Consider the following 17725-nt stretch of genomic DNA (forward strand, 5'->3'; position numbering starts at 1 on the left):
AAGGCCTCCTCAGACCTCTCGCTGTGGGCCTGCTGGCTGGCACAATGCACCAGGGCCCTCACGCCCTCACACCGGGAGGACAGGGCTATGGGGCAGGCTAGCTCCAGGACTTGAGCCTGCTGGGAGCCCCTGCCGTGGCCATTTTGCACCCACCCCCTGGCCCCATTTTCCCAAGCCTCCCTGGTTTAGGCCTGGGCTGAGGGCCACCTTCTTCCCTGCCACACAATGGTTTCTTCCCATGGCCTCAGGCGAAAGTGATGACTCAGGACAATTCCACAGGCAGGGCAGGGCAAGGCAGGGCTCCTTCCTCAAAGCAGATTCATTACCATGGGGCTGCTGGCCAGGAACAGGAAGAAGGATCTCAGCCTTCCCTGGGTCCTCCTCCTGCTCTGTCCCTCCCACTTAGCCGTCACAGATCAGACTCAGGAAACATAAGGCTGGCCTTTTCTTTAACAGCCAGTCACTGCTTTTAATCAGGGGATGAGGTAAGGAAAGTGGTGGTGTTGGTGCCACCATGTGGCTCGATGCTCACAGGCCTCAGCCACAGTCCATCTCGGGGTCGTCCACATCAGCCTCCGCGGCACAGAGATCATCCAGGGCTGCCTCTGAGCCAAAAACAAGAGGGTTCTGTGGTGAAGTCCTGCCTGAAGGTGCTGGGACTGGGGAAGGTCCCACCTCTCCTCCCCACCAGGCCCACAGGAACTAAGCAGTCCCTTCCACGCCCAGGCCTTGCTCCCTCAGCTACTGCAAGCAAAATAATACAAAGGCAATTCAGACAGGGATGTTTCTGGAAAAACCGTGGCTCTGCCAGGCCGACTCAGTAGGTATGAGCAAAAGGCAGGCTGATATGCTGAGAGAAGAACCGGACAGGGAAGAAAAAAAAATGGCCCCCGTGCCGGCAAAGGCTGTGTGGATGGAGCAGTGCTGACCTAAGGCCAGGTAGTCTGATTTGTCCATGAACTTCAGGGCAAACTCCACATGTGGGCTGGGGCAGGGAGGGGCCCTCCTGCAGGCTCACCTTCACAGCCTGTCACGTCAGGAAGCCCTCGAATCAGCATGCTGACCCCTGGCATCACCTGGTCGTACTGATGCAGGACCTCCACGCAGTGCACAGTGAAAAGCTTGTCCTTTTGGGACAGACCGTGCAGCAGCAGCACTGTATCGCGCAGACACCGCACCGTCCGCTTCTGCTGGTCAGTCCTCGGGGCGCCCCCTGCCCTCCGCACAGTCAGCCACTGTCTGTGCAGCATCACCGTGAGTGCTCTGACTACCTGAGGGAGGGCACGGGCTGAGGTCAGGTCAGGTGGTCCCTGCACCCTGACAACCTGCTTAGCTGGGCAGCATCTTTCCTAGCCACCCGGGTGAGGACGGTTCTGAACAGTGGCACCAGGGTCTAGCCCTGGTGAAGGAGCATGGGATGCTTTCAGGGGGCCCTGTCATTCACCAGCAGAGCTGCCCACTGTCGGCCCCTGCCTGCCCCCGGCACTCACCTCCACGTTGCACTGGCAGCTGGAACCAGTGACTGGGGAGGAGGGGCTCTGCACAGCAAGCTTAGCCAGGAGCCACACAGCCTAGAACAAGAACAGACTGTCCCATCCATGGCACAGTGAGGCCCTGGTCACAGTGAGGGCTTTCTCAGCCTTCTACAAGAGCTCCAGTTGCCTCAGCAACTGCTTGTCTGCACTAATGGGATCCAAGAGGTGGTAGTGTTTTGGGACCTTCCCAGGAGACACTCAGGACCAACACCTGTGTCTCACCACTGACCCACCTGCCTCCGTGCCCACCTCCAGCCACCAGGCAACTTTGCCAAGTCCCAGGATACCCTGGGCTCCGACTGTACTGTATCTGTGTAGTATGGAACCCCCCAAATGAGTTTACCTTGCTAGTGGCTCAACGTGTTACCAAAATGAATTAAAGCTTCCTTTAATTCCCAGAGGAAGGAGAAGAGTGGCTCTTACGTGGGATGGGGTGGGGTGGGGTGGGGTGGGGTGGTGAGCAGCACAAAAGGGGCTCTGGTGTCTTTACCTCTTGTTCCAGCTGAAGCCACTGTGTCTCCGAGGCGGCTTTGTCAGGCCTCGATGTGATGTACATGTACAGCAGCAGCAGGAGGCAGCCTTCTGGAAAGGACACACCACCTCTCACTCAGGATCCGCCTTCTCACCCAGTGCCTGAGGTACAAGCTGCAGAAGCCCTCAGGAGGCCCTGGACCTGCCCCTGCCACCACCCTTCCCTCCAAGCTGCAGGAGTCCAGACGCGCGCCCCCGGCCTGCTTTACCCGGGTGGGAGCAGAGCTGAGGTGCAAGCTTCTCATGGTCCACCAGGAGGGACAGGAGCTCAATAGTCAGCAGCACACTAGGCAGGGGTGTCTCTGGGCGCAGGCACTGTGGCAGCACCCGGAACACGCACTGGAACCTGAAACACAGGGCCCCAGAGAGACGTGACACCTCCAACCCAACCCCATAACTCACCCTCACCTTTCACGATAGGCAACAGGAAATTGAAGAGGCCAGTAAAAAGGAGACTCGATTCAGACAGACCTGAGTTCAAATGCCACCCTACTTGCTGATACTTGTTTCAGGTGAACGAGTGGGTACTACCCTTCACTGTGGGACTGCTGTGAGGGACAGGGCCTGTCATCCCTTAGAGATGACAGGCCCTTACCTGGCACAGTGCCACCCAGCAAATACGAGGTGCCCCCCTGGACCTTGGGTGCCGGCCTCCGCACTGCTCTTGGGCTCCTTCCTGCCTCTGCTCCCAAACAGGGAGGCAGGTTCAACTTGAGTGTGAGAGAAACGTCCTGTGCCCACCACCAGAGGACTGGCCAGGCATCAGCAGCAACAATGTGGACTTGGCTATGGTTGGATCTTATGAGACCACTCGCTGGGCAAGGAAGACTTCATTTTCCCCACTTGTCGGGAAACACCAGCTCCTCTGCCGCCACGTATGAGAAGGTACACACTCAGGGTGTGCATGGTGAGGGGCTTGGGCACTCTCCCCCTGGTCTTGGGGGCAAAGGGATGGCGCATTCATTACCAAGGAACCGAGTCCAAAGACAAGCACTGCTTTTTGCTCAACCCACACAGCCTCGTGGGTGGGGGGAGGGGCAGTTCTGCGGGTATGTCCCTTTTCATGCACACGGCACCGAGGGTTAAGAATATTCCTTGTACACCATTAGGAAGCAAGGTCTTTTTGGGGCAAACTCATTTTAGAGCAAATCCTGTATGAGAGACAAGCTGAATGTTTCTAGTCACCAGGGAGTGTGGAACTTTGTGGGAAACTGGAATTTAACCGGTTACTACCTAATTTCATTATTAGGCCAGAAGTGGCCCCTGAAACTAAAAAAATCCATCTTTGTATACAACACAGTGGTTTCCAAATTATTTTTGACAGCATCAGAGCCGCCTTTTTAAATGAAAAAAATTTTTTTTGGCACAGCCCCTAAATGCACAATAAATAAGTCATGCTGCCCTGGCTGAGCTGGGGATGAGAACTTTTTGTTCAAAAGCGCCTGCCATGCCAGTACCTGGGGAGCTATGCTGGACCTGCCCCTAAAACAGATGCAGTGGGAAGACAAGAGTCTGAGGGGATGATGTGCCCTCAAGCCTGGGTGGGCAGTGGTGCCTTTCATAGGAGATCACAGCCTGCCTGGCTGCTCATGTTGTATCGTATACTGCTATGGAGCCTTGGTAGCACCTGTCCCTGGCTTTTACTTCAAGGTGAACAAGAAGCTGTGTGGTAATGGGGTTCAGCCTGCAAGCATGAAGGAATTCAGAGAAGCACTGTGTGGGAGGTGGCATCAGACAGTGATCAAGAACAATGATTCAGGAGCCTAACTGGCTGATCTAGCATATTCCCTCTGGGGTTTCAGACAAGTTTCCCTACCTCAACATGGGGTTTATTCATTCAACAAACACTGAGTGCTCACAGTGAGCCAGGCTCTGCACTGGGCGTGAAGACAACAGGGCTCTGAGGGTGCCATCCAAGCTAGTGAACAGAAGGCATCTGTGTCTGGCCTGCAGTAAGCACCCATTAAATGGCTGTTTTTTGATGTTATTGTGGACAAGCTCAACAGGAATAGAATGATGATATATCTACCAAGAGAACTGCTAAAAATGTGGTTCCTGGAATTCATTCATTTAAAAAGTAAGAAACAGGGATGCAAAGCTTTTTCAATATCCACATATCAATCAATGTGATACACCACATTAACAAACTGAAGAATAAAAACCATGTGATCATCTCAATAGATGCAGAAAAAGCTTTTGACAAAGTTCAACATCCATTTAAGAGAAAAACTCCAGAAAGTAGGCATAGAGGGGAACATACCTCAACATAATGAAGGCCATATATGAAAAACCCACAGCTAACATCATATTGGTAGGGACTTTCCTGGTGGTCCAGTGGTAAAGAATCCACCTTCCAAAGCAGGGGACGCAGGTTCGATCCCTGGTCGGGGAACTAAGATCCCATGTGCCTCGGGGCAACTAAGCTTGTGTGCCTCAGAGAGCCCACATGCTGCAAACTACAGAGCCCACACAGTCTGGAGCCTGCGCGCCACAACTACAGAGTCCACACACTCTGGACCCTGCACGCACAACTAGAGAAGAGAAAACCCACATGCCACAACTAGAGAGAAGTCCGCGTGCCACAATGAAGAGACCATGCGTTGCAACTAAAGATCTCGCATGCCTCAACGAAGATCTCACATACCACAACTAAGACCCAATGCAGCCCAAATAAATAAATAAATAAAATAAAAAAAAATCATACTCATTGGTGAAAAGCTGAAAGCATTTCCTCTAAGATCAGGAAGAAGACAAGGATGAGCACTCTCACCACTTTTATTCAACATAGTTTTGGAAGTCCTAACCACAGCAATCAGAAGAAAAAGAAATAAAAAGGAATCCAAATTGGCAAGGAAGAAATAAAACTGTCACTGTCTGCAGATGACATTATACTATACATAAATCCTACAGGTGCCACCAGAAAACTACTAGAGCTCATCAATGAATTTGGTAAAGTTGCAGGATACAAAATTAATATACGGAAATCTGTTGCATTTCTATACACTAGCAATGAGCTATCAGAAAGAGAAATTAAGGAAACAATCCCATTTACCATTGCATCAAAAAGAATAAAACACCTAAGAATAAACCTACCTAAGGAGGCAAAAGGCCTGTACTCCAAAAACTATAAGACACTGATGAAAGGAATTGAAGATGACATAAACGGCAAGATATACCCTGTTCTTGGATTGGAAGAATCAATACTGTCAAAATGCCTATACTACCCAAGGCAATCTACAGATTCAGTGCAATTGTTATCAAGTTACCAATGGCATTTTTCACAGAACCTAGAATAAAATTTTAAATTTATATGGAAACATGAAAGACCCTGAAACAGCCAAAATAATCTTGAAAAAGAAGAACAGAGCTTGAGGAATCATACTTCCTGACTTCAGACTATACTACAACGCTACAGTAGTCAAAACAGTATGGTACTGGTGCAAAAACAGACACATAGATCAACGGAACTGAAAAGAAAGCCCAGAAATAAACCTACATACCTAAGGTCATTTAATCTGTAACAAAGGAGGCAAGACTATACAGTGGAGAAAAGACAGTCTCTTCAATAAGTGGTGCTGGGGAAACTGGACAGCTACTTGTAAGACAATGAAATTAGAACATTCTCTAACACCATATACAGAAATAAACTCAAAATGGATTAAAGACCTAAAGGGAAGACCAGCTACTATCAAACTCCTAGAGGAAAACATAGGCAGAACACTCTTTGACATAAATAGCAGCAAATTTTTTTTTTTTGGACCCATCTCCTAAAGCAAAGGAAACAAAAGCAAAAATAAACAAATGGAACCTAATTAAATTTAAAACGTTTTGCACAACAAAGGAAACCATCGACAAAATGAAAACACAACCTGTTGAATGGGAGAAGATAACTGTAAGTGATATGACCGATAAGGGGTTAATATCCAACATATACAAACAGCTCATACAACTCAACATCAAACAAACAACCCAATCAAAAAACGGGCAGAACTGAAAAGACATTTTTCCAAAGAGGGCATCCAGATGGCCAACAGGCACATGAAAAGATGCTCAATATCACTCATCATCAGGGAAATGCAAATCAAAACCACAATGAGATATCACCTCACACGAGTCAGAATGGCTATCATCAAAAAGAACACAACAAATGTGAAGAAAAGGGAACCATCCTACACTGTTGGCGGAATGTAAATTGGTGCAGCCACTGTGGAAAACAGTATAGGGGTTTCTCAAAAAATTAAAAGTAGAAGTACCACGTGACCCAGCAATTCCACTCCTGGGTATATATCTGAAAAAAACCAAAAACACTACTTTGAAAAGAAACATGCACCCCAATGTTCATAGTAGCGTCATCTACAATTGCCAAGGTATGGAAGCAACCTAAGTGTCCATCAACAGATGAATGGATAAAGAAGATGTGGTACACGTATACACACACACACACACACACACACACACACACACACACACACACACACACTGGAATACTACTCAGCCATAAAAAAGAACAAAATTTTGCCATTTGCAGCAACATGGATGGCCTTGGAGGGCATTATGCTAAGTGAAATAAGTCAGACAGAAAGGCAAATACTGTATGATATCATATGTGGAATCTAAAAAATACAGCAAACTAGTGAACAAAACAAAAAAGAAACAGGCTCACAGACACAGAAAACAAACTAGTGGTTACCAGTGGGGAGAGGGAAGGGAGGAAGGGCAATATAGGGGTAGGGGATTTTAAAAAAGCATTGTTATGGGATTATATGAAATTGTGTGTGAAACTTTTGGAAACTGTAAAGCACTACGGAATTAAAAAAAAATAAAAGGAAAGAGAAGACTCAATAATAAAAAAAGAAGCAATCAGCCACCATGAGCTGGGCCCCCCGCCAGGCACCTGGGTGGTGGTAACACGCCTACCTTGCTGCTCACACTACTCTGCAGTACACTGTGTCTAGCTCTAAGCACCACCTTTAGGATGCACCAGACAAGCCAGAATATATTCATATGGAAACCAGGATCCAGAAGTGTTTTTAGCAAACAGGTATTCTGAGTTCAGAGACAAAAAGGCTTAAGAGACATCCAACAGAGGAACTGGCCTCTTGGTGGAATGCTGAGGGGGAGATGGGATTACAGGACGAGGGGATTGGCTGGGTGGTGTTTACCCTCCCAGTGTTGAGGGTCTGGAATCCCAAGCTAGGAATTTATGACAACAGTGTTCTGCAACAAACCTTAAGAAGAGCAAGTAACCTGTGGCTCATGCCAGTGGTGGACACCATGAAGATGGGCAAATGCCCAGCAAGGTCAGCTTGTAGCTGCAGACCCTCCACACGCCCTCTGCTTCTTCAGGGAACCCCACCAAACGAAACTTCAATGTGGCTGTGAAATCTGGTCTTCACCTGATCCATGTCCCAGGTTCAAAGGCCTCTTGATTCAGCCTTTGTCTGTTTCGGGGGCAGGACACTCTTCCATAGTGACTAGCAGCCTTCTTTTATCACATGTGTCTTTTGCTTACCTACTATCCAGAGGCAGAACTAAGCCAAATAAACCACTTCCTTGGTTCTTCTAACTCCTGGCCCCACTTCCCATCACTTCAGAACTCTAGCTAAGAACCTAAACCGAGGCTTAGAGCTGAGCAGTATGGACGAGTCAAGATGGGAACAAATACAGTGGCCACAGGACAGACCTCAAGAGGCCGGGTAAGACCCACAAGGAATCATAACTCCCATGCTGCGTTATACCTGGGCAGGAAATCAAAGGAAGCATTTTCAGCTAATTTCACCAAAACCTTAAGGCACTGGCTGAGGACACTGGCTTTAAGGTGACCTGTTGCTGCAGAAGAGAAAGCCAAAAGTTGAAGAAGCATCTTCAATAGTGGATGCTGGCCTTGGTCACCAGCAAGCCTCCCTGGGGCTGAGGTCACATCCCCACGACCATGTCCGTCAACCAGGCTCTGGTCTCCTTCCCTAGCAGCAGAATCGGCGCCTGCTCCTGATAGTAACAGGCAAATGACTGCTCCGCTGTGGCACACCAGGTGCTGAAGAACGCTTAGTGAAGCCACAGAGAAGCCTTCCAGGTTGCAAAGTGAGTCCTCGGGGCTGGCCTCTACCCCAGAGCTCACACAGGAGGGATGTGTCGGTGAGTCCGCAGGCGCTCCGCTTCTCTTGGCTGCTGCCAAATCCTGCAGAGCCTGGCAGTGTAAGCCGATAAAGAACTGTACCAGGGGGAGGAGGTGCACAGCTCCAGGAAGCTGGCAGAGTGGGAAGGCCCTTCCGCCTCCCTCTGCTGGGTCTCTGTCACAGGAGCCTTCATTCCTGGCCACCAGATTCAGTCCAGTAAGTGCCAGGTTCTGTGCTTCTCTCAGGGCCAAGAGGGGAAATGACCCATCACAAGAACCTGTGGTCCTCAGGCTTGAAATCCCAGTCAAGGTACTAGCAACAGACACAAAAGAAAACACACAAGTGTGAGAGGGAGATAAGGTCAAGGGACCCAAACAACCTGCCTGCTAAATTCTCTAGTTTTCCTGCCCAGAGCAGACCTCCTAGGCCGGTCAGGACCAGATAGGGACTTGCTTCCTGGAAACTTCTTCCAAACAAGCTTTTTAGGAGTCTTATGCTTACCTGCCAAGCCCGGGTAGCTGGAACAGGGTGCCGGTAGGAGCCTCAGAACAACTGCTCAGGAGGTGGCACAGACCTAGGGATGACCCTGGGATCAAAGGCTGCTTCAGGAGAAGGTTTATCAAAATGGAGCCTGCAGAAGACAAGGTGACTGTAGAAGGTTCTGACATTGAGAGTGCTTTTCTATGATGCCAACCATCCTCTAAACTGCCACTAAGTTCCCTTGAGACACCTGTGGGTACTGAAGGCTCGGAGGCATACTTGCTCTTGGCCCCTTCCATTTTATAGTCTTCTGCTTAAGCCACAGACTACTACTCCCTTGGACCCTCTAAAGCACTGCCTGGGGTGCTGATTGAGCCCCGGACAGTTCCCTAGGCAATTCCACTGCAGCATCACAGAGGATGATCGGACCCAGGAAGGCCTCCTGCAGAAGGAGCAGGCATTCTGGTACCTTGAGTGTTTGATCTCTGCATCCAGCTGTCAATAAGCCTTTTCTGGGACTGTTCTTGCTTTATCGGGTCATCTCCCAGACTGTGGGTCTTATTCTCTGAATAACAGATAATATGTTAATCAAAACTGGAACACAAAAGCACAAGTGTATCAGAAACTCTTAAATGTAATGAGTTTAAAACATACATTGTTCTACTTCTTCAACTTTGGATCAAAACAAGAGCCAAAGCAACTCAAGAACCTTCACATCTTTGCCTTCCTCATATAAAACAGGAACTTGCATAAGGAAAGGAAAGGAAAAGAAAATTAAATTGTTTGCCCCACTTCAAAATCAGGCAGTAATATAAAAGCATTTTATATGATTCTTATTATGTGCCAGACACTGTTCTAAGAGCTTTATACATGCTAGCTCTCTTGTTCCTCACAGCAACCCAACCAGGAGGTGTTATCATTGGCTCTGTTTTACACATGAGAAAACTGAGGCACAGAGGTTAAGGGACTTGCTCAAATCATACAAGCCAGTAAGCAAGGTCTCCCAAGTGTGACTGGGACTCTCAGCCAGGCTGGTGGGCTCCACTGCCTGCTCATAACACCACCCGATAACCTCTCCTGAAGTTGCTAAATATCAAAAATGTTAGTAGCTGTAGTTCTCAGGGGTGGCGTGATGCTAATGACTTGAAAGGGCTGATGGTAGGAGAAAGGCAATGTATCTGAATTGTAAGATAAACTGGCATAGCACAGTCTCAGAGTGAAAACCTACTAATGCTAGATTGTCTCTCTAGAAAGCAGTAGCGTTCCCTCAGTCTGGACTCAGCTGGGCGATGAAAGGAGCCCATGTTCCTGCATACTAGCTGTGTTTCTGGCATGGCAATGGATGCTGACTGGAGGTTTTAAAATATGCCTGTAAATTCTTTGACACACTTCTCCTCAAAGGGTGCAGCCTAGTTTTCTTCCCCTTGAACATGGCCCAGACTCAATGACTCACTTCTAACAAACAGAATTTGGCAGAAGTGATGCTATGTGACTTTTGAGGCTAGGCCATAAAAAGGATAGCTTCCACCTATCTCTCTGGGTTTGCTAGCTCTAGAGGAAGCCATCTACCAGGTTATGAGATCAGCCAAGTAGCCCTGTGGAAAGGCCCACATGTGGAAAGGAATTCCACTGCCAGACATGTGAGTGAGCCACCTTGAAATAGATCCTCCAGCCCCCTACAAGCCTTCAGTGCCCGCAGAGACAAACCATCCCCACTGTGCTGTCAGAACTGCTGACCCACAGAAATAAGGAGAAAATAAATACTCAAATGCTTCAAGGCTCACGTTTGAGTAGTCTGATATAGAGCAATAGATGATGGATAGACTGACTTACCCTCTTTGCCCATCAGGGACTTATATCCTGGATCGGTCTGGCAGGGGTGGGGAAGGGACATGTTAGCACTAAAAGACTCCTTTGTAGGGAAAGATGGTTTTCCAAGTTGTGGAGAACATGCTTCTGGCTTTATAACCACAGAAGGGCTTTTCCTAGGACTGGAAAAAGTTAACTATGAAAGCAAAGTAATGATTCTGCTAACACCATGTAAAATACCTGGTTATAAAACTTCTAACAAACTTTAAACTTTTCCTATCTAGGTGATTTGACCAAAAATTTTATCTATTACACGTTTGTTATTCTTTGTCAGGACAGCAATGCAAAATTCAAGGCATTTTGATTCAAATTGTTGGAAAAAAAAATCTTTCATTTGCTTCCACCTTCTTCCAATCACCCAGAAGTATTGGCTATAACTCCATTACTATTTCCAGTTCCACCAAAACATCTTTTCAGTTTGCAACCTCTTTTTTTAAAATTGAAATATAGTTGCTATACAATGTTATATAAGTTATAAGCAAATGCTATAGTGATTCATAATTTTTTTTTTTTTGCGGTACCCGGGCCTCTCACTGCTGTGGCCTCTCCTATTGCAGAGCACAGGTTCCGGATACGCAGGCCCAGCGGCCATGGCTCACGGGCCCAGCCGCTCCGCGGCATGTGGGATCCTCCCAGACCGGGGCACGAACCCGTGTCCCCTGCATCGGCAGGTGGACTCTCAAGCACTGTGCCACCAGGGAAGCCCTGATTCATAATTTTTAAAGGTTATACTCCATTTATAGTTATTATAAAATATTGGCTATATTCCCTTTGTTGTACAATATATCCTTGTAGTTTATTTTATACTTTAATAGTTTATACCTCTTACTCCCCTATCCCTCTATATTGCCTTTTTCCCATTTCCTCTCCCCCCTGGTAAGCACTAGTTTGGAACAACCTCTTTTATAATAGTCAGGGACTGAATGAAAAGATTTTCAGGAGAAAGAGGGTCTAGAAAAAGGTGTATTGTGTCTTGCAACTTGGAAACTGAGCCAGTGCCTTGGTGCCAGGGTCTTTATGTTAGAGAAGCAGTCTTAACCCTCTGATTGGATCAGACAATGCTGAGGCCCTCCTGTTGGTGTAAAGAGGTGAGGATGGACTCCCTCTGCTCTCCTGTCTTACCTGGGCTACGCAAGGCAAGAAAAGTTCAATTTCACACCCTGCCCATTATAAGCAAAAGCGGCAGAATGTTTAATACCAGAAAAAGACGACCTGACCCACACTGTTCAAATTTCAAGGCTGATCCTGACAGTGTGCCAGACTTCTTTGGCAGGCAGGGGACAGGATGGACCATTAACAAGCTGATCACATCTGCAGCAAAGGTGGGGACTGCTGGACAGCAAATGAGAAAAAATATTCCAAGCAGTTGCGACTGAAATACAGTTGGGGCAAAATCATTTATTTGAAACAAATTACATAAAAATGAAGACTGGTCCACTCCAAAAGTTTGGAGAGCATCTTTCCAGCCTCTTTTCATCCCGAGGAGTTGTGTGGTGTTTATAAAGTCTATAGGGAGGAAGCACTTCTAGAGTGCGGGGCCTTTATGCTATGATGCCCCAAACCATTCTAGTCTCATCCAAACCATCTTTGAGGCCTTCGGGAAAGAGCATCTATGCCCCAGTGGCAGAGTCTAAATGACCTTTGTTCAGGACTAGCCTGACATTGTTATTCAGACTTTTTACTAAACGATACAAAACTGTATTCTCCCTCTAGCACCATCATTACCTGACATGGGAAATGGAGGGAGCAGCTAGTTTATTAGCTCGTTCACTGCTTTGAAGCTTTGTCCTTAATTCATTCATCTCTGCATCTTTAAACTGGAGTTCAGACTGCAATGACTGGAGCTGGAAGGCAAAAGAAGCATACTTATAGAGGCCTCATCACATATACAGAAACAGCTCTGGGCTTCAAAATCTCAGGATAGTAAAGGAAAAACAAGTCTGCTGTGACATAAATGTCCTAAAATACCAAGCTTTCACCTTCTTCCTGAAAGATGACATGGTATTCTAGAAAGATATTTTGACCTGAACTATAGCTGGGTAGTTTGTGAGGGTTCAAATACCATTTACTCAGCCTCTCTGAACTCCAGCTTATCTGTAACATAAATACCTGTCTTCCTGGTTGGGGGTATTAAGTAAGAATGGTGAATGTAAAATGCCCAGCACAGAGCTTGACAAGGTACCATATCTCACGGTAACATGTAGACCTTTTAGTGAATATAGTGGTGCACAATCCAAGTCTTCCTGAAGGTCTGGGCTGAGTATTTAGAAGAGTTTTACCAAAACCTTGTACAGGGTGGGGAGACCTGCTGTTCTGGCCAGTGGTAACTGCTGCCATTCCCAGGCACAGCACCAGACACAAGGGCAGGACCATTTAAGCCTCACGACAGCCCTTCTGGTTATTTTCTGGAACAGATAAGGGAAATGAGTCATAGAGCATAAGTCGTCACCCTGAGGCCACTGCTTGAATATGATAAAGCCTGGATTCAAACTCTGGTTTGTCTGATTGCAAACCCATTGCTCTTCATCATGTATATGGAAAGGCAACTACTGCTGTTAGTCTTGAGCACAGGTCAGTGCTTCTTTAAAGACTGCCAAGTTTGCTGAATGAAGTAATGGCAGAATAAGGCCCACGTCCTTAAGTTTGAAGCCTTGGGAAGTGAAGGAAAGTGGTATATACTGGACACCCACTGTTTTTCTCCCCAGAACAGTATCTCCCTCCCTTAAGAAACATCATTTTCCTACCTTTGAATATGTGATTTGAATGGGAGCTATTATCTCGATTACAGTGCCTAGTTCAGAGGCAGGCACCTGACTCAGATTAGACCAATTAGAGCCTTCCCCAGAATTTTAAAACTTGGAGATAAAGAACCCTAGGTCTTCAGTCTGCTCTGGAGCTATGAAATATGAGCCCAGGAGCCCCTGGAGAACACATCCTCTACCATAAGGATGGAGCCTATCAATAGTACAGAGAATAAAGATGAGTCGTGGCAAATCTTGAGTCTTTTGAGGCCCCAGCACACCTGTTTTCCCAGACCTAGTTATGGAAGCCAATACGTTTTCTTTTGGCCTAAGCTAGGTCAACTGAGTTTCTGATCTGCCAAAAAACAAAAAAAACACACAACAAAAACCCCACTAATTTTAGCTGTTTCTGCAAAGTGTGAGCTAGTAACTTAGACTACCACAGCAAAGCAGAGTTTCTTCTAAGTCCTTTTCCAAACCTCAGAGCCTGGAGAAAAGTACATGCAATTAGTTGGTAGCGAAAGTATTTAAGACAAACAACTGTTGAAATCTTCCTGGAAGATCTATAAGCAACTTTAGTCATTGCTTCTAAAGGAACTCATTGAGCAGGCAAAGCTGATGTCCATACAAGCAAAACAAATGCTCTGGGTCACCTTTTTGGAGAATTCTTTTTCTTTGTCACTGAGTGCTTGAGTTTTCTCTTGCTCAAGAAGGAAATGTGATCTTCTCTGTTCCTCTAGAATGGATTCTGTCTGATGCAGTGAGTCCCGTAAAATTTTAATTTCTCCACTTTTAATGAGCACTTCTTCTTCCATTGCCTTCATCTGTAAATCCCAAATTGATGTTGTGAAAAGTTTGTAAGGGAAAATTATATATGTACATGTTTCAACATGTAGCTGGGGAGATGAAGAAACACATTTAAAACATGTCCAACAGACCAGAGTGCTCAAAATATATCTGTACCAATCAGACATCACCGTGATCTGCTAGGCCCATTCCTGGGACAGTGGATATTCAGCAAGATAGTTTAAGGACACACTTGTCACTTCTGCATGCAGATTCTATAGGCTCTAAGAGGTATTAAACAATCTGGGTCACACACTTCACAGAACTAAAATTCTACATTATGTTCTTGGTTTTTCTAGGGACCTATAGATAGTCATATGAAGAATGTTTGCTTTTTGCAAAACTGCTAATGAAAATAGCAACCATTATGATGTTGTTTCTTATATAAGACATAGGCTATAAATTTATCTCAGTGCTACAACAGAAAGTTTGTATCTCTTTTTGTATATGGTTTACAGTGTTTCCTTTCTTGCCCTAGTTGTTAGGAATCTCAGGATTTAGTTTCAACCAAAATTTTCTGGCTTTCTTTCCCCCAATTCATGGGGATGAATCTGGACTCTTGTTTTAAAACTTTTATATATTTTATTGTATAATGCTTTATAACACATGCATAACCGAATGAAGTAACTACAAAAGCCACAAGTTAAATCGCTTACCTTTTCTTTAAGCTCTTTGTACTGTGCCTGAAGTAACTCTAATTCAAAATTATCTTTAACTGGAACACTTTCTCTGTTTTTCCTTGCAGGATTTTTTGACATCCCATCTAATCTGGGGACCTTATGAACATCTGTAAAAAACAGTTCCCGTATACTTTTAAGGACCCAACATTTTCCCACTTTAGCCAGACAATGCTGAAAACAATCACTTTTGAAAGCAAATTAGAGAAAGATCTAGTAAGCACTACAGGTATTTTACAACATAAGAACATGAATCAATCCTCAGGAAATAACAGAACCTGCCACCCTCTCCCCATTCTGCACCCAGTTTTAAGAGTCTCATCTAAAGGCTGAAAGGTGCTGTGGGAATCTCACTGGTCAGAACTCAGTGATCTATTATTCAACAATATTTACTGAGCACCTAAAATATGCCAGGCTTTAGCCTCTAAAGAAAGGTACAATGGTGAGCAAAATGGATACACTCCTTACACTTATGGAGCTTACATGACACTCAAAAACACAAGAATAAATGTAAAATTTCAACTGTTATAAGAGCTGCAGAGAAGAGCAAATATAGAAAAGCCTATAATAGGGGCTTTGATCCAACAGGATGAATAGAAGGCTTCCCCAGGTAAGTGATGACTGAATGGAGAGCTGAAGAACAGGCAGGAACTAACCAGGTGAGTGGCGATGGGGAATAGATGGAAAGAACACTCAGTGTGTAAGAAACGGCAATGTGCAGTTTCTGTATTGTAAGGAAGCAGGGAGAATTCAAGGAATGAAGGAAGGTTAGTGTGGCTAGAACCCAAAGAAGGAGAGGGAAAGGGACAGGCCATGCTGGGCCTTGCTGGCCATGTTAAGGATTTTGATCTTTATACTAGAAGTAGTGTGAAGTCATTAAAGGCTTTCAGTAGGGATGTTCACGTGTATCTGTGTGTGACACAGAGATTCTAGTTTTGAAAAGATCACTCTGGCTGTGGTATAAACTCTGACTTGAGTCATAACTGGAAATGTGGGAACAATTTAGCAGACTATTGTCTGGAGAGGGGTGATGGTAACACAGATCAGGGAGATGGCAGAGATGATGCAGAGAGGATGGATTCCAGAGATGGATGAAGAAGGTAAAGTTACAGGATTTGGGAAGGAATCAGATCCATGGTCAAGGAAAGGGAGCTGTTGCCTGCCTTGTGCTACATGATGGAGAGTGGTGCTAGTCATTGCCATGCAGAACATTTGGTCATCAAATGTTCTGAGTGTTTTCTGAATGCTTCGCCAGGCACCATGCTGGAGATGCTGGTGGATGACTGGGTTTCCAGGAAATGATTGTGTGGAATATAAGATGCATTTAAGACATCCAAGTAGAGATTTCTCTTCCTGGGAGCCCCACAAGACTTCACTAGAATGAGGGTAAGCTCCATGAAGGAGGGGGCTTTTGTCTTTTGTTTATCGCTAAGTGTCTGCAGCTCCTAGTGTTTGGGCACCTAAGTATGATTTATTGGTTGTATAAAAGAATGAGTCTCTTTTATCTCTTGCCTCTGCCAGGCCCCTCTTATGTTCATGCGGCCCAAGGGAAAAGGTGGTCTTCATTAGATCTAAAGCCTCCCAAACCTGTCATAATGATGGGCCCCCACGTGTAGGTAGTGATGATTCTGCTGGTGGTGGTAGTCGTGTTGCAAGGATCTCTGTTAAGAACTAAGAACCTTAGTAGTCCAAAGTATAGAAACTAAAGTAAAATGTTAACCTAGCTTTCGGTATTCCAAATCGGCTGTTTGACACTCCTGATACATTTCTCCCCCAAATCAAAGGACCTTTTGGGACACGCCGCTGCTTAAATCAAACTGTTCCTATATTTTTAAAAGGTGAAGTGGCAGTGTGAGTTCAAGACACCGGAACAGCGGTCGTGGGGTTCTTAAGCCACAGCCATCAAGTGGGTCTAGCGAGGTCTGCACCACCCTCGGGGAAAAGGCGCACTCACTGGACACGTCCGGAGCCGCGTTCGGGCACTGGCTCAGGGCCTGTGACGCGAGGGTGTCGAGCTCCTCCAGGTCGTCGGCGGTGAAATCCCCGTGCGCGCCGAATGGGTCTTCTGGGTCTGGGGGGGCGGCCGCGAGGAAACCCCGGGCCCGCTTGCTCGGAGGGTGCTGAGTGCTGGACGGCGGGCCAGGACTGGGTGCCGGGGGCCCGCTCCGCCTCCTGCTGCCTGGCGCGGGGATTCCAGCCATGCCTGCCGCCAGCCGGTATCCGAAGGCACCGAGTCCGGCCTGTAACCTCGAGGCCGGAGGGCTGGACCAACCGATCGCGCGCTGCCGCTCGCCTCAGCCGCTGGGGCCGCGCCCCCTAGCCAACAGGCCAATCACCTTCCAGTCGGTGGGCGCGGATGAATGACGTAATCAGGCCGCGCCGCGGTGCTCAACGGGGTACCTGCGGAGCTCGGTCGCTCCCAGCCCGTCTGGGCGTCACCCCGCCTGGCGCTTTCGTACCGACGGCTGGGACCCCAGTAGGCGGGTGGTCTAAGAGGAGAGAACCGAGTTACCTGGGCTAACTCACCAGCCCCACCGCGCAGGTGGCTCTACGCCCGCTCTCTGGCATCACTTAGGGTACACAGCTGGGCTTGGAGGAGTTCGCCCTGATTTTCACAAGTGCACATGTGAATCGAGTCAGGGAGCATTCAGGGGTTTGGTCTTTGTGAGCTCGCTGTTCTCCAGCTAGACCCACTTCTCATATACCCCAAGGCTCTCTTGGGTAGGAGTCTGGGAGAGTGGGACTGGGCAGAAGTTATGACTAGAGCTGTTGTGAGCACACATCTTTGAGAACAGTAAATGCTTTGGATGTGTACCTTTGAGGTAGGTCTGGAGAAAGAAAGGTCTGAGAAGGGGTGATCCTGAGAATGGTGTGCCTGTGTTGGAGGGGGTGGGAACTAACTGCTCAGGCTGTTAATATTCATTCATTTC

The 17725-nt window shown here is 46.9% G+C and overlaps 1 protein-coding gene across 2 annotated transcripts; it reads right to left on the reverse strand.

Moving 5' to 3' along the window:
* Positions 1–537: 537 nt before the first annotated feature.
* ATRIP (ATR interacting protein) lies at positions 538–16996 on the reverse strand. Of its 2 annotated transcripts, XM_065885558.1 has the most exons (13): positions 16750–16996; positions 14775–14905; positions 13926–14096; positions 12257–12375; positions 10496–10653; positions 9132–9227; positions 8684–8813; positions 7805–8494; positions 2276–2412; positions 2026–2117; positions 1491–1571; positions 1019–1271; positions 538–605 (listed from the first exon to the last, which is right to left on the reverse strand). In XM_065885558.1, exons 1-13 carry the CDS (start codon positions 16994–16996, stop codon positions 538–540), a joined length of 2373 nt encoding a protein of 790 aa, XP_065741630.1. The 2 variants fall into 2 exon arrangements, with proteins under 2 accessions (XP_065741630.1, XP_065741631.1); XM_065885559.1 differs by lacking the exon at positions 1491–1571.
* Between the last annotated feature and the right edge of the window lie 729 nt (positions 16997–17725).

Source organism: Phocoena phocoena, chromosome 10 (genome assembly GCF_963924675.1).
Source record: "Phocoena phocoena chromosome 10, mPhoPho1.1, whole genome shotgun sequence".
In the NCBI taxonomy this organism is placed as follows: Eukaryota; Metazoa; Chordata; class Mammalia; order Artiodactyla; family Phocoenidae; genus Phocoena; species Phocoena phocoena.

Coding starts and splice junctions, on each gene's coding strand:
- ATRIP (XM_065885558.1), bottom strand. CDS start 16,996: ATGGCTGGAATCCCCGCGCCAGGCAGCAGGAGGCGGAGCGGGCCCCCG. Junction 8,814..9,131: donor GCAGAGATCAAACACTCAAG/GTACCAGAATGC, acceptor TGTCTTCTGCAG/GCTCCATTTTGATAAACCTT. Junction 1,572..2,025: donor GGCTTCAGCTGGAACAAGAG/GTAAAGACACCA, acceptor TTCTTGTTCTAG/GCTGTGTGGCTCCTGGCTAA.